General features: G+C 33.9%; 1 protein-coding gene across 1 annotated transcript; it reads right to left on the reverse strand.

Annotated features, from left to right (window-relative positions):
- Positions 1 to 2,164: 2,164 nt before the first annotated feature.
- On the reverse strand, positions 2,165 to 9,757 carry LOC123536848 (bifunctional endo-1,4-beta-xylanase XylA-like). The gene is made up of 5 exons (XM_053528974.1): positions 9,589 to 9,757; positions 8,698 to 8,908; positions 5,730 to 6,057; positions 3,007 to 3,059; positions 2,165 to 2,260 (listed from the first exon to the last, which is right to left on the reverse strand). Exons 1-4 carry the CDS (start codon positions 9,595 to 9,597, stop codon positions 3,041 to 3,043), a joined length of 567 nt encoding a protein of 188 aa, XP_053384949.1. The 5' UTR covers positions 9,598 to 9,757; the 3' UTR covers positions 2,165 to 2,260; positions 3,007 to 3,040.
- Positions 9,758 to 18,279: the final 8,522 nt, after the last annotated feature.

Raw genomic sequence — 18,279 nt, forward strand, 5'->3', positions numbered from 1 at the left:
AGTTCTGATTAATCAATCACATTATACTTATTTCGAAAAGTTGTTGTAAGCGTGACGTCTAACCGTGTGTGACATTACGTCCGATACAGTTTAAGCTATTCATGTATTCTTTTTCAACTAAATCAGCTTTGCATTAGATAAATAGAATACTAATTTTGTTTGTCTGCATGAAGGATCAAGAAAGCTTTCTTCTCCAGAGCAAGAAAATTACGCAACAAATTCAGAACTGACATCTAGAGGGAAATCAAGTCAAATTTCCCATGATAATATCAAGGTTTTCAAAACAATATTACAGATTTATCCCAAAATTAGAGAACCCGTTCACAAAAACATAAAAAGATCATGGTAAACTAGTTACTAGAATTCTACAGGTTTATTCAATTCACAAAGAACTTTTCTTTGTTTATTGTTATGAAAAACAATTCAAATGCATTTTTAATCAGTTTTAAATCTTTTAGACTTTGCTAGTTAAGAATGTCCCGTTGCTATTTATTCTGAGCAGAACGTTGTGTTTATGCATGCACTTTTAAAGCTGGTTTATATCAACACAATTTTTGTCATGTGACTTGCTAGTGTTATGTAATTGTAATTCATGTATATGTTCACATGGGTCTATGGCCTATTGAATCTGAAATAAAGTCTTCTTCTTCTTCTTCTTTTAAAAATATCTTCATTAATTTGTTGATTTCTCAGTTAATAGAGGATATTTGCGGTTGAGGAAGTCTCCTAATGAACACAGTCATCCGTACTCCGCGGTTCCACGGTTCGGAGTAGACAAAGCACAGACAAAACTCCACCTCGCCAATATGTTGGGTACAACAGGCACAGTAGAACGAACATGTATTCGGAAGAGTGGTAGGAGTGGGGTTAAATCAATTTCTGACTTGTCAATTTTACACTTGCCCAAGAATAAAATCTGTGAAAAGAATCTTTGAAAACATAAAACGCAACCAAAAAGGTAATAGCAGTTTCGATTTCACTGTGTAGCGCACCGATTTCCTTAGTATTACTCGGGTAACACAATAATGTAATACATCACAGCGGCCGTTTATTATGCTAACAGCCACTTAACTGAGACTAAAATATCTAGTATACCATCGAGCAGTTACGCAAACAGGAAACAACTTTCAGTTAGAAAGTGTCGCTTTGGGTTTATATACTGCAATAGCTGGTTCTCAGCTTGCAAATGAATTTGCAATTGCGCACACAGAACGCTAGGTAAAATAAGCCTCCATAGGATTCGAAAGCTTCGGTGTTTTACGTTGTTTTAGACAAAATTCCTATTGTAATACCGACCCGACGAGCCGGCCAGAAAAATGGATGATAATCTTTTTATAAAAAGACCCTCAAAAGCATCAAAGGAAGTAAAGTGAATACAAAAATGTTTCCCTAAAGAAAATTGAGGCATATCTGTTAATTGCAAAATAGATGTTTTCACGAAAGAAATTTGAGGCATATTATGTTAATTGCATAATACAATTATCACCTCAACAGACGCAGAATCAAATCTATAAATCTTACAGGCAAATGTTCCAAAAGAACTAAAGTTAACAAATGTTTATAAAACAAATTTGTAAAGCATTCTTCTGTCATTTCTGATGTAACTTTTAAATAGGGAAGCGATATTTTATAGCTTAGCTAAGAGAATAATTGTTATATTTACAAATGTCTCTTCAAACAAGTTACATTAAGGGTAAGTGTGTGGTTGGCTAGCAATAGATGCACACATTTTTAAGAGGAATTTAGATCGGCAAATGCCCCAAAGTGGATTTTTAACGTTCCAGTGCTGTGTCATTTCTTCGACTCCGCTCTTTGCGCGGTATGGTTTTGCTATATATATTGAGATGAGCTACTGAGAAATTTCATAAATGCTTAATATGGTTAGAAAACTTTTATATAACTCAAAAACACAGTTTGCACAAATCAATGTCATTTTGTACAACCGATTAAAAGAACCGCTAAAGATGTTACCCAGAAGAGGTTTAACCAAACACATGTAGCAAAAAAATATTGTGATGTGACATGAGTGCCCCAGTACCCCATCAAGTTAGAAACAGGATACTGCTAACCATATATTTTATGAAAATTGAGTTTAAATCCCTGGACAAGAGAAAGAGTGCATGCAAGGAAAGGTTTGTAACAGCCATCATATTGAACAATGCTATTCATTCAATCTTTTAATCTTCACTAGAACATACACACGAATTGGTATTGGTATGAAATTTAACTCCGTTGATGACACATTGTACTTTCTTGACTTCTGAAACGAGATAAACGTAACAGATTTGAATATTTTACAATATTTTAGAAGCATTTAACCTTCTTGTTTGTTAGTAATGAAGTTTAGTTATTGTCGCCACAGGTAACTCAGTCCTTCTACAGAAGATTGTTAGTAATGTAAGTTGGGGATAGTGTAGGATATGTAAGAAGCTCCAATCCAGAGGCTTTCCTGATAGTTTAGCATGCCAGATGTATAGACTCTTCTCCAATGTTAGTAATTTTAGCTGGAGGAGAGGGCCATATTTAACCTTATTTGCTGTACGAGTCTTCCATATCTTTGTTTTAAAGTTGTTCTCTCAATTTGAATTTGTTTGAATCAACTTTTCAGAGTTTCTCTCTGAACTTTTGTCTACTAAATAGTCCGATAAAATTACCTTGTCTATTTGACACAGTTTGACACTTTGTTGACTTTATACAAAGAGGAATTCAACAGTGTGGTCATGTAAGGCAAATACTTAACGTTGTAACATTCAGCAGAACAACACAAAATCATTATACTACACATTTCCTTGTATGAAATATGATATTATAGTATCAATAGGTATAAATGGCCGAATAAAGTTCTGATGCAATATCAAAATCTGCAAGACACAAATGTTGAAACGTTGTCTTTACGATCGGTAGAGAATCACACATAAAATGACTATACAATTATTGCTTCAAAATATTTGCAGCAACAATATTTTCTCAATCAATAAGGATAAAGTTAAATATTACAATACATACCAGAATATCGAAATATGTGTTAACTTTCTTTCTTCTAGTGAGACTGAAGTGCTCTGAAATAAACATGTTAAATACGTCTTAAAGCTGCTTAGTACATTCGATGAAATCATGTCCGCTAACCCTTCTAACGGCTATTATATTTTCCACCATATTTGTTGAAACCTTTAATTTCTTTTTCTTTAAGTTTAGAAAGTATGCAGACCTTTTTGGTAAAGTGTTTCAAATATCTTAAGAAATAATTAGAACTACTAATTGTACATATGGCTACTAAAAGATAAAGGTCACCAAATAATAATAAAAGATATATCTTACCATCATGAATTCTTAAAAAGACTGACCTCTAGGGGTTAACCCCATGCTCCCAATATTTTATTGTATTTTATACACAGTTCCCTGCTTGAAAGAACTGTGTCATATATTTGGTGTCAGTCTGCTAATTATATGTGCAGCGTTAGAGGGTCATAGCCCCCTAACAAAACACAAAATGTCAACAATTGTAACAAATCTTGGCTTCAAAAGTATGCGACAAGGTTGCAATTTTACTTATGTATGTATCCTGCTATATAAAGAATAACAGGCTACTGCCTTTTGATATCCTGATAACATTGACATAAAAAGACAATAGTCTGTTATTCTATTTATCGTGAAACTCATATAACCTGCCTAGAACAACAAACGTCTTTATATTCTACGCTTTTGAAAATTCATCTGCTCCTGAAACATCTGAAAGCCATGTTGAATTCAACATAGACATTGATTATTGGCTTTCTGATATGCAGATGAAAAACTAGTATTAAAATAAACTATCTGCGTGAAAATAAAAAGTCACCCTCTTGAATAAATCAAAACATGCTTTATTTCCAATTCACTTAGATAACTACATACATGTCCCAAGCGCTGAAAATTTCATTACCAGTTCCAGACTCAGTCAGAGAGATTTTAATCTCCAAATTTACATTTTTCCAAGAATTGTTATTAACCTTTCCAAGAATCGATCCATGCAAACATTCTGATGTCATTAAGCACTATTGTTTATGTGATAAGTGCAGACATGCAGAGTTAAATTAATAGCTGAGATTGCAGAATCTGCTTTAATAGAAAAAAGTCATGCAACATTAAAAACAATGGACTCTATAATACAATTGAATCTTGAATGGATGTGATATAAAACTAGTCCGTCAATACGGCCGGGCCAACTTTTGTTATCAGGTCACTGCCGTGATAACAAAAACAAATATCAGGCAAGTGTTATCGGCAAAGTAACTGCATGATAAATACAAAAATGTACAAATATTTACATTAACTGTATGTTTTGTACAAAAGAAAAACATTGTGATATATACCCTAAGTCTGTATATTTTAGCAGTTAGTTTTAGATGATCTACCTAACATTTGAAAAATATATGAATTATAATTATAGTACTGCTAAGGTATGAAGTATATCAGAAAAGTAACAAGAAATTGAGAAAAGGCAGTGAAATGCGTGTTTTCTTTTTGCGTATTCTACGAAAAAAAGTGCTTAGTATTTTTTCACAGAGTTTAAAAATCAGCTAGATCTGGATCATAGTATAAAATAGGGTCCCATTCACATAATTCGGTTTGTGGGTATGATGACTACTCGATATAATAATCTTTTGTTAAGATGCAGCTTATTCATTAGACTAACACGTTGTTGTGTGTATCATCTGAGAATTCAAGGTCAGAGGTTGGAATTTAAAGGGAAAGGCAATGCTGTTCGTATGTTAATTTTGTCTGCTAGTATTTGATAAATCATTAAAAGAAGTGAAAGAATTTTCAAAATCGACTTGAAAATGAGTAAGTTTTGAGCACTTAAAAATATTGATCAAAATGACGACTATTTTGTTTCCATGTCAACAACAAGTTAAATGGCGGATTTGTTAAATTTCCAGATACATATTTGACCTGAATTTACTTATTTCTGTAAAATAACTTCTCTACCTTTTCCAGCTAAAAGGAAAGAAATTACCATGTTTTACACCTTACACTCAAGAAATATTTGAAATTAATCCATATGAAAGGTTATTTGCTAAATAAAGAATTCAGCAGTGTGTACCTGACGTCGTAAACACACTAAAATGTCTGCCTCCATGTTCAGCCATTTTCTTAAATTTCAAACTGCCATATCTTTTTTTCAATAGTGGTCCGATTTTAAAAATTCTTTCAGCTTTAGGATGGCTTTCATATAAAATTAACTTATTGTCAGGCATTACCTGCCTTTTAAACGCGTCTTTGGATTGGTTGAAAAAAAAAGTGTAAAAGTCAATGAAGCGTTAGCTGATTGAATAAAAAGGTAATGTTTACAATCATAAAATTTGTGTCAGTGTTTTCAGTGAAATTTTGGATATTTTTCAAGTGTCTGGCTGAGTGGATGCCTTTTTAATTCTCTTTTTAGAATAGGGCTTTCAACAAAGGGGGTAGTTTGTTTGAAGAAAAATTGTAAGAAAATGAATTGGATAAGCCTATATAAAACTGCAATTTTTCTGTGTCTGAAGTGCTGTCTTACTGAAAGAATCACAATTTAATGGTCATTTCTCAATTTTCGGGGTATGTGACAGGGTCATTTCATATTAAGAGAAGACTATAGAGAAAACAAGAGCAGTGTCTGATCTAAATCAACAGCATTTCAACCATTATGATAACACTTTGAAAACCAATTTCATTACGCATGACTGAGATCTAAGTATTGTATTGGTAATTCTTACAGGCCTTCCTGTGCAATCCATCCGCTGTTCCAGTTATTGTTCAAGCCATTGTTCAAACCATTATTCCAGTTGTTGTTCACACCGTTGTTCCATCCATTATTCAGACCGTTGTTCCAGTTACTATTCCACCCATTGTTCAAACCATTGTTCCGGACATTGTTCCAGCCATTATTATTCACACCATTATTCCAACCTTGATCTCCGTTCCAGCTGGTCCAAGAATTCCACTGCGGCTGGTTCCAATTCCCACCAGAGTAGTTCCAGTCTAAGCCTCCTCCCATTTGATTCCAGACGTTTCCGCCTCCGATTTGGTTCCACATGTTTCCACCTGCCATTTTGGTAAAAGAAAACATTGCCCGTTGTGTCATCAACATAACATCAACAATCATCAATAAAAATACATAAAGCATACCAAGGAATTGTCAGTTTAATATGTCAAAAAGCTAACTAACTTGAGACCCTAGTGGTTAAAGTCGTTGACTTCGAGTCACTTGCCCCTCATCCAAGTTTGGTAAAGGATATTTCATGTTTGACAGGTCAAGCATCTCAATAGTTTGACATTGGTCTCACTGATAAATCTGCACATTATGAGGTATCGTTCATGTGTATTGTAACAGTAAAGATCGATAAAAATATAGTTGTGTTCCCTAAAATTCATCAGGACCATATATTTATACAACATCAAATTTATTTTCTGATCATACTTAATCCGTCACAGGAGTTGTCATGAATTTCGGCGTTATTTTGCGAGATCCAATATAAGTGATGGTCTCTGTGGTTGGTAGTATGTACTTTTTGTTATTTTAGGATATCTGTAATGCCAATTTTATTGCCAAATATTACAGGGAAATTTTACTGTTACCGTAACCAAGATATCATGAAATATTACAAAAATACATTCACATGAAGACAAAACAGAAATGATAAATGATATCCCGAAATATGTTCAAAAAAAACACATAAAGTCAAAACAGAAATCAGTTAAGCTATAACACGTTCCATCAATATAACAGAACAGACAGAAATTGTCTGTCAGAGTTACCCACCTTTCATTTCAGTAACCTTTGGAAGAATAGTAAACTTTGTTTGATGATATATTATGAAATATGCAACACGGTACACCCTTTCAGACCACAAGACTCCGGCATAACTTTATTATAAAATGACAGTGTGCTCGATTATTGAAGCCGTTCCACCTATGTAAAAACTTTAGCTTTTTTAACTGAAAACGAACATAAATTGCTAAAATGTTAACCAGAGTTATAAAACTTGCCAAATGAGGTCATTCCTTGATGCTTAAGACTTGAGGGGAATCTGTAAACATTTGGTTAAGTAATTATTGAGAAATATGCTAACATGCAAAACTGTCACAAGATTTCTACGGGGCATGGTGTTGATAACATAAAAACCAGAGTTGTTTGAAAGCATTTGACTCTGTAGTTTTTGAGAAACCTGCTGAAACAAAACTTTAACGCGATATTCTAAGTCAAAAGGGGGTATAATGCTGACAAAATTAAAGATAGATTTATATTACGGACGGTAATTTACCGGTCTTCATATTGTCATCTAATGATGCGAACGACATAATGTAAAGTTTGATAGCATTAGGCTCAGTAGATTTAGAGAAACCTGGTTACGTACACAATTTTTGTGACGCCTACGAAGGTTGACATTATATAGCTGGACTATTTGAAAATTATATGTACATGTATTTGAAATAATTACAGCAAGTCTGTAAAAGAACTATAATTAATGGAGCATGTGCATGTTAAAACACTAGCTAAGAGAATGCTTGATTTTGTCATGAATTTCAAAATATACGAGTACATTTATATGCTTTACAGATCATAATTATGTTAGTACAGATCGGAATCAAGAGCAAGAATCACCAATGATACCATCAACAGGTATATAGATCTTTGCTGTATAAACTTACCGAGGTACAAACACGGTACAGTCGAATACACTGCGAATATCAAAAATATGTGTAATAAATAAAATAAAATGCAAAGTTTGAGATGTAAGGTTATACAAATATGTCAGATTAACTTGCAAGATAAAAATATCATATTAATGAGATCTCTGACGTAATTTGTGTTCGAAAATGTATCTGCCTCTGGCCGTGTTTGCTGTGCTCAGTAATTTCAGTTTGGAAAAATACGATTTTCTTTGGATAAATAATTAGTGTTATAAGTTTGTGACTAATTTACTAAAGTATTGATCAACGTGGAACGTATTAATGTAGCAGTTTTGGAACTGTTAAATATCTATAAGATCACGTCATAAAATGTGATGCGACATTTGAATATTCTGATAATTATTTTAAATAAAGCATATTTTTACTGTAATTCATGCAAGTTTTCGAAATAACTGATAAAATATGAAACTACAGTACCGGTTTTATAAAGTTACGTACTAAAACAGCCTTTGAATTCGACTTATCACGCTTGTACCGCTATAGATTTGTACAACATCGAGATGCACGCCTGCGTTTGATGTCATTTTAATGGTCAAACATGGACTTTTCTATCATGGGTCCGGTCATTCATAAAGGGTATTAGGCTAGTACCAGAGCTCACTACTTAATCTTTATCTTATTTCCAGAGTTGGTATTTCAAAAAAGCTGTTGAAAACGTCAAGGAGCATTTTAAGAAATGAGTATAGATCTAAAATCAATCGTGTTTGTAACCTTGCCGACGGGCTAGAAAAAACTACATACATTTGTATTTATTTTGATATTTAACGTTTTACGTGAAATTTTTGTGGTCTTTTTACTAACATAAAGTCTTGGTCGAGCGGCTATAGAAGGATGTGGCGCATTTAATATCAAGACATATTTCCGCCTAATGATTTGTTATATGAATCCAACTAAAGACTACTTTTTTGACATGATAATAACTGTTCTCCTCAGTTTATACATTGCATTCTTGCTGTAAGAATTCATACCTTGCAGATACGTTCTACATACCATTAGGATTGTATTGTAAATACTGGTAAGTGCCCATATATTCTGGGTAACGTTGGTTTCCCCAATCACCTTGGTAGTAGTTATGTAATGTTGACCCATGAAACCCTTCGTTATAGCCGTACGATCCACGACCCCAAGGAACATGTGGGTAACCACCGGCGTACGTGTACGCTACACTTAGCAGGAACACAAGAAATCCGAAATTCACGTGCTAAAAATGGTAAAAGATTATATTCTATATCTGCAATTAATAAAAATTCTAATTGGTCAATTCATCAGTTTACAGATACTTACCTGGTAAAATGTACGAAAACTCTGTCTTCTTAATGTAGTTCAAATAAAATCTTAATTTAAACTAAACACAACGAAGACACTTATAATGTTTCAAGAAGAAATAATTAAATAATTATATAATGTCTTATGTAATGGATTATGTTTCAGTTATGTTAGAGGAAAATCTTAAAATTCAAGTACACATGTAATACAATTTTATTATGTATTTACATAATTTGGTACACAAATAATAAAAAACTGGCTTGTAGAAGATCGATGGTTCAACCCAGGTCCTTATCTGTGCTTGAAATATAACCTTGGAGAAGGGGAAGGGTGGACATAATGTCTTCCGCTGCCATTAAATCTTGAAATTTCAAGTCACACTATGATAACATCCCACAAATTTCCAGGTTACATAAATAAATTCAATTGTGAACAAATTGATGGTCCTGCCAGAGCCTTCTCAGATGAATCCAGAACAAAAAACAGACTAGATCCGATTCAGTTGTCTTACACGATGTTGTATTTAAAGCTACTCGCCCACAGTTTGGGTGATTTTTTTCAACATGTTCATTTCCACCAAATTTGGCATAGAAAGAATATAGAAGTTGTTCTTACCTTGGTCATGTTTATTCCAACCTCGCGTGATGTGAATCCCTGATATGGTGATTACCTAATTATGAAGAGTATTTATTTAATAGAAATGTAATCGATAGTTTTCTATATTTTTATGACACTTCCTTATTTATCTGCGTGAGTGACTCATTTATTGCTTTTTGAAACATATAATTTATAGATACATCTGATGTTCAGTCAAAATTATTGGGAAAAATCAATGTTTACCATCATAACATTTTGAAAGTTATTTGAAATGTCAGTAGTTATAGCTAATATATGTTTTTAAACAGATTACGCTTAAACCAATATATTTTCACCTTTGGCATTTGAACCGCAGAAATATTAACTTCGGTATATACTAGTATGTAAATGATATTTAGGTTAGTATCTGATGCCTCAGTATAATAACACTTACTTCGGATAATTACCGTTTTTAGTTCTACTATGTACCTTAATTACTAATAAAAGCTGTAAAAAAGATCCTTTGGAAGCAAGCAGAATAATAGCAGACTCTGTTTGATTGAGTCTGTTCACCAGTTGCGAACAAAACAGTTCGTGGCGGACAGAACTTTTCTACGATATTTTTGCTGTAAGTATTTTCGATGCAACAATCAAATGGTGCCATATATGTCAAAGATCTTTGTTATGTAAAAATAGCATGAACGAAGAATAAGCCATGTGTTTCCCGTCTAAAAGTAAGATATATTTGGCGAGTTAAAAGTGTAATTTTGTTGAAAAAAAAATGCAAAAACGAACATTAATTGCGGTATATTTAATTCACTATTCACTTCAGGGCTATTGGATCAACGTCAACCTTAAAAATAATGTTTCACTCCGAAAATTATCAAACTTTTAACCGACACAACGCAATATTCAACGAGTTATAGACATTCAAGCAATTTGCACTAGCTGCATAAACAAACAGGTGCAAGTGCACAATTAAACACATAACCGCCTAACAACAAGACGTCTTAATTTATGTTTTGTTGCGGTGTGGTACTATAATGTGATCCATTCCAATTTATAACCGGCTTATATTTCGGTCTTCTCAGATCGTTCAGCACGACTTTCATGTCGTGTTATTGGTACTATTTAGTTTCTCAACATTACCATTTCGGCCTGGGTGGTTCCAATACTCCAGCTTTCATAGCCTTGGGTATTGTATAATCACCCCTTGGATATGGTACCTGCTTTTTAATTTTGTCTTTTGACAGTTCCTGTGATACGCAGGCTCCATAACCTCAGATCCCCTTCCTAAATTCTAGTTTGTTTAGTTCTGCCCATTGTTTTCTCGTTTGGGGCAAACCTATTATTTTATCTGGGGGCCAAACACCGCTCTTCATGGAATTACTCGCCTCAACACGTGTATCATTGAAGGTTCCATGTTCACCGTCGTTTGAATACATCTGCGGATGTCTCTAAATTGCTTTTTGTACTTTTAGCATGTGTAAATGTTGAGTTCTCTCAACCCGGGGCTAGAGGGCGTAGACGGTAGCATGCATTTCCACTACCGTCCATGAACAGGCTCAATCAAACCGAGCCTGCAACATTTTCGTTTTTGTCGTGTTGAGCGGCCTGTGAAGTTTCCACATTTTACTTGAACTGATGTTTCTTTCAGGAACACGATGCTACTACTGTAATACAACAGCTGACGTATGTAGACAGTTAATACAGCTACTTTCATGTAACCATAGGTTTTGTGTGTTAACGTACAATCAACTTGAGCTTGACTGTCGTTCAGGAATCTTGAGGACATGGACCAAGCTGAAGTAAGTTTAACTATATTTATATAAAATATTCATGAGGTAATAGAAACATTCAATGAACATATTGTCAGTTAGGGTATTGCTAGAGTCGCCAGTGGAAAGCGTATGTTATTCCATTCGATAAGTGTTTCTTTACATTTTTCTTGATCTTTTCTTCAAGTTTTGACGTTAGCCCAGCAATATTTATTGCTGAGCTATTATAGTTTGGTCAATACTACAAACTATGGACCGGCGAGTTATATAAGGAGTTATGTAATGACTTTGAATATTACATGTTTATATTATAGATCATTTATTGAACTTCTAATGAAGTTGAGTGTTGCAGTAATGGAGCGTAACGAAGTGGTAGCAATAATTCAGTTCATTAGGAGGTCAATAAGTGATCTATAACCTATTAATAGTTTAATAAATAAAACAGTATATAACCGTTAGCCATCCCCATATTTGTAAACTAAATGCTCGCTAGTAGGAAGACTCTGTAACCTCACGAAATAATACAATTAGTGAGTCCAAAATTTGGAACTCTTTTGTAGCTGATTGGATGTTTAGGCTAGTTAAAGTATAAAACTTCGAGTCGAGTTCAAGTCCACATACAAGACGTATGTTTTTTTGACTATTTGATAGAAGACAATGTGTCTAAAATCATTCGTCCGTCAACTTTAGTTCATGTGGAGAAGTTGGCAGTTATTTACAGAGAACAAGGTACTAGTACAGAACACAGGAACACATGTTAGGCCCGCCGTTATATTACTGAAATACTGTTGCGAAATGACGCTTACATGGTGGCTTAACCCGAAACAAACAAACACAAACGAACATTGTTTTATATTCAACATTTGTTTGCTTAATTAAGTTTGAAAAAAAATCTGTACAAATTTATGTTTGATGACGTGCAATAAACCATTTATGGAATGGTTGCCTTTAGATCTCGGGTAAATAGTAATGACTATTAACCAACAAGCCCGAGCTATTCAGTAAATGTATTCGACAGACCGGCAACCCATTACATGACAATACTTCACTTTTTTAACTTTTTATTTCAAAATATACTAGACAAAAAGCATCGTATTCTACATCAATATATGCATACAAAATGCAAAATGTCATCTCCGCTGTACTTTGTGAACATTTCAGATAATACATTTTGTAAGTCCTTAGAAAGAACAATGCGCGTCAATTGCTTTACTGCGGCTATTACAACTGCGCAGTGTACTAAATTTAAGGCAAACGATTGTATAAATTATCACTCATTATACAATTAAAGATAGTACCAACCGCTTTGTCAGATCTTAATGCCTTATAAGCTTGAAATCACTATTTAGACAATTTATTAAACTAAAATTACAAAAGACACAAAACTGCTCTTCCTCGCCACACAAACAATTTTGAACTGTGCGATGCCGCAACACTTTTTTTTTCGATGTCATGTTTGAATGCCTATAACTCATTGAATATTTCGTTTTGTCAGTTAAAAATAGGACAATATTCAGAGCGAACATTATTTGGCACCAATTGATTGTTGTTTCGAAAATACTTAGCCCAATACGGAATCTTAGCAGACAACAGGTTTGTACTGCTACAGAATCCAGGAACACTGGTTACGTTAACTGCCCGCCCTTACATAACTGAAACACTGCTGAAAAACGGAGTTAAACCAAAAACAGACAAACGAACCTAACGTTTCCATTTGATTGCAATTTCTAAAACGTTGCCAGCAGACAACGAGCGCGAGAACTTCAGTGTGCGGGAACACGTGACTTAAAATGATGCGCAACACTGATAAAATGGCCGCCACGGAGCAAAATTTCACAGAAAATGCGAGGTTAATGACATTTATTCTTATCCAATTTTTATCAGACATAGCGCAAGCTAAGCAGCACAAACATCTCTTTCCGATGGTATATTTTCCAACTTCATAGCTTTGCTAGTTTCTTAGATTACCTCTAGGTTTTGAATGAGTCGAAAACTTTTCCAAAATCAAATGTTACATTGCTTTACACGTATGGTTAATAATTTATCAAAAATGAAGATTTAAAGAAGGAATTGTTCAAGCCTTTGCCGATGTATGTCTATTTTATGCAAAAACACATATCGTTTATCAATATTTTGACGTTGTGTCTTCAAATATGAAAGACATTGATGAAAATGATAAAATGATGCCTCACAGGTAAATATTTTCTGATTAAAGAAGATGATGCTTAAACACGACTGTTTTTTTTTTTTTTTTCAATAATGCAATTTATATGTTTTTTTATATTCATTTGTTGTTTGTATATTTTACATGAACGTTGCCCAAAGCGTACAAACTGTCTGAACACACAGTACGCCACGTGCCATTTGTGTAGTAGTTCTAGTTCAAAATCAAGCAATACATGTCGAAACGAAGTAAGCTGAAAGCTATATCTGTCCATTTGGCTGCACATATTGAGTCATGTCAAGTGTTTGCAGTATACACCGACAAATCTGCTTTAGTACAAGTTTCAATACTTATTATAACACTATTGTTCAAACACCTTGCGATACAACTATAGAAATTATGATAATTATTATTACCTATACCATTATCATCATCATCTTCCATTTGTTCTTTTACAATATCATCATAATAATAAGAATAATAATCTACATACTTTTACTTAAAAAAATAGTCAAAAATTGTTATTTCTCGTTTACATTTCTTATAAGTCTTGTTTTCATTTAGGGCACACATTTAATTCTGAAGGATGTTAGATACTACACGGTCAAAGAAGTAAAGAAGATCCAAGCTTCTACAGGAAATCTGTCCAAAAAAAGACTTTGGGTGTAAGGTTGGAAAGGGCATGAAAAAGGAAAACAAAATGCTACTAACACGAAACAAGGGACTGTAATAATTTGTAGTCTTGTGGTTTGGAAACAACAATTTGATTCATTGATAACTTGCAATATTTTACTTTTAGTGTTTATCGTTCTCATTTTATCTAACAGTAAAGACATCATTTATCTCTTTCTCAACTGAATTAGATTTATGTTCATATAACGAAAATGAATAGAAGACATGTCCCTTCCAATACTTAGAATTAAATACGTGAGGATGCGTGTTATTTTTTGTAAAATACTATGAATAACAATAAAATAGAAGGTAGATTGTTGTGTAAGTTTATTTCAAAGGAACATGAATAGAATCGTATCTGTATGAAAAGCAATGACTTGAAACAAATTCATGGTATCATATCCTAAGATGTAAAAATAAAACTGTACTGTCACAAACAGTTTTATTTGCAGACAACAAGCATTTACAACACAAAAATAATGGTAGCAGGCAAAACTAATGAGAAACAAAAGCACCGCAATGCGGAGCAGTTTACGCCCGAAGGTATGACCTTTGACCCTTAAGTGTGACCGAAGGGTAATATCTGAGAATTTAAAGAACTTGACTGTTGAAACCCTAAGGACAGGAACAACAAAGGGAAGAAATTCCAAAAAAAAAATTCTAAGTCCACAGAAAAAAAAATCTAAGTCCACAATAAAACTGCTTACCGGGTAAAGATATGTCCACAGAAAAGTGTTGTCGGTTTTTTTTTCCTATGGCCAATAATTAAAAAAAAGTTACAAAATAAGCTATTTATAGTAAAAAAAAAGGGAAGAAACCCCCCCCCCCCCCCCCCCCAAAAAAAAAAAAATATAGAATGGGAACAAAAAAGGGATCTGCCAAATAAAAACAAGAGCAACGCAATGCAGAGAGATATACACACGAAACAAAGTCATATGACAGTTTACCCCTAAGTGTGACATTGACCTTGAAGCGAGCCATCCGAAACATGCGAACATCCGAACATTTGTGCCAAGTTTCTTTGAATTCCTTCAAGCAGTTCAAGAGCTACAAAGCGGACACGAAACACAGTCATATGATCTTTGACCCCTAAGAATGACCTTGACCTTGCAGTGAGCCATCCAGAACATGCGCTCTGCATGTCGTCTTGATGTGGTGAACATTTGTGCCAAGTTTCTTTGAAATCTTTCAAGCAGTTCAAGAGTTACAGAGCGGACACGAAACAAAGTCATATGACCTTTGACCCCTAAGTGTGACATTGACCTTGAAGCGAGCCATCCAGAACATTCGCTCTGCACATCGTCTCGATGTAGTGAACATTTGAAATTGTGTCAAGTTTCTTCGAAATCCTTCAAGGGGTTCAAGAGTTACAGAGCGGACACGAAATTGCTAACGGACAGACGGACGGACCGACGGAAGGACACCGGGGGTATAACATAATACGTCCCTTCGGGTTACTTATAACAGTTTGATTGACACTCTTTAACTCTATTTTGTAAATCATTTTGAATAAGAGAAAACACATTACAATGGTTTTATTCTTTTTATTTTATATTTTCCATGCATATAGAAGTGAGTTTAAATTGTCATAATAGAGAGTTTGAGATTTCAACCTTCGCCTTCCCCTTCAACGTCTCTTGCGAAGTTAACGTATGAAGTTGAAGTCCGATTAAAATTCCTTGAGATTTCAAACATTAGAATGAACCTTACTTCTTTTAATCCGCCCATTCAATTTATCCGTAATTATGATCGTTTATTTCGTGCATTTTGATACCAATTGTCCGAAAGGACAGGAATTTTACAAGAGGTTTTAAAAATGAAAAAAATGAAAATTAAATAAAAAAACATTTCAATAAATATAATCATCGCATGGATATTAGAGCGATTACCTAAAAAAACAAATAAAAAACAAAACAAAAAAAAAAACAAAAAAAAAAACGATAAAACAATATGACCAATGTAAAAACTCGTTAATGTTGCTCCAAACATTTAGGTTTGATATAAAATTATGTCAGTATAGTCAGTATATAATGCATGATTGTAAATAATACATGAGAGGAAATAAAAATGATTATTACATACCTAAAATTATTTTCCATTGGGTTTCAATGGACCGCGATCGTGCAATATTTTTCCATATCATGACGTTGAACGCTTTCATATCGGGTTAGTCCCAATCCGTGACTCTAGTTACCTCCCCTGACGGTCCGTCCATTGCGGATCTCGTTTCTTTAGATTTTTGTTGCTATTGTGTGTTTGTTAAATTTGTAATTTATGCAACATTTAATTTACTTTTAACCTTTGATTAATCTGACCTATTAGATACTGGCACGTAGTAATTTATCAGAATGAAATGAAATGGAAGTTATAATTACGTCATGAGTTAGACTAATATAGGACGTGGAATGTTTTCTTAACGTTGTACTGGAAAGAATCGCGTGACGTCCATGGCGTCCACGCGCACGTTGCGACAAGTTGACGTCATTTTCGCGGAAAATATTAATGCGCGTCAGTTTGATTTGTTTATCGAGTTTTCGGAGAATTTTTTTCCGTATGTTTTCCTGTCTTTCGTGACAGAACGATGATTTAGATATAAATTAACCAGTTTATAGTAGATATGTAATTAAAAGGTTATCAACTTTATATGTGGATATATGCACTCGTTCTATCGCGGACAATATTGCGCTCCTAAAGTCGCGCAATATTACCGCTGCAGAACTCGTGCATATATCCACATACAAAGTTAATGACCTATAATGATCATATCAACGTGGTAATGACACTCTGTATGACTCTGTATAATGCCAAACTTTCAGACAGCACAATTAGGAAATAATTAATAGCAAAACAATGCTTTATCACTATTTATACAGGATGGGTGGTTATACGTCGGGCGTAATAATTTCACGGGGGCGCAGCCCGAGTGAAATTATTTCGGACGACGTATAACCGCCCAAGTGTATAAATAGTAATAAAGCACTGATTACTATAAATTATTTCGATTCTAATATGTTCTTTATGGTAAAATTTATATCAAATATGATGGAACTGTTTCTTCGCGCATGCATGGCGCCAATAGTAGGTATTTGTTAAAACACGCCAGAACCGGAAACGGTAATACGTCTTGCGGCAGAATTCAGTTCGAGGGAAAATTATTGCGAATTATTCTGCAAAGCGAATAAATAATTCAGCATGATTATAAATTAATCAAAATTGTTGTGCATTGTGACATTTCGTTTAAAACATGTTAATAATTAAAATATTTCATGAAATTTTAATTTCAGAAGAATTTTCCGTCTTACTAGTGCCATTTTATGTTTATAATTAAAACGCAGTTGTCGTATTAAGTGTCCGACAGAAACAGACTGATTTTATTTGGATGTGAAAATAAAATGTTCCACCAAATGATAATCGCGCGTAAGTATTTATTTTTCAAGTAAAATGACTGTCATGCCATGTGCCTCCATCCAGATTTCATTCTTTGATGCCGAGTATGTGGACAGAGTAGATGTAAAAAGAATGAAGTTTCGACTTTCGTGATATCACACCTTCGGACGTTCAAAACTTCACTTCAAACGACAAAAAGGCCCATCTGGTATAATCGATACCGCCTGGGGACACAAATATGCCGTAGAAGTTAAAGTTTGAACAAAATCTCAAAGCTTCTCAAAATCAGTTGATAACTTCATACTTCCATGTTCAATTCAATGTATTTAGTTAAAATCATAAGCCATACAAAACTTCATTATTCTTATACCTATTGATAGTGTTTCGCATCAAATTTAGTCTAATTATATATGGATAATCAGGTAACTTAATAAGCAGAAAACCTGAAACTAAGCTTCTTATTTCGCATAGTAATAAAGAGAAGTCTTAGGCTTACGTGATATTACATGGAAAACTTTAGTAGCAACGTGTGATATAAATAAAATACACGCATATCGGTGACGTTTTACCCAATATATATATGAGAGACGTTGAAGGGGAAGGCGAAGTTTGAAATCTCAAACTCTCTAATCTGATGTTTGAAACGTAAGAAACAGTACAATTATGACTTTATACGACGGTTTACTTGGATTTTCTAGTCCTTTCAATATCCAGATATTAGAATTCCAC

The sequence above is a fragment of the Mercenaria mercenaria genome, chromosome 17, assembly GCF_021730395.1.
Source record: "Mercenaria mercenaria strain notata chromosome 17, MADL_Memer_1, whole genome shotgun sequence".
NCBI lineage: Eukaryota > Metazoa > Mollusca > Bivalvia > Venerida > Veneridae > Mercenaria > Mercenaria mercenaria.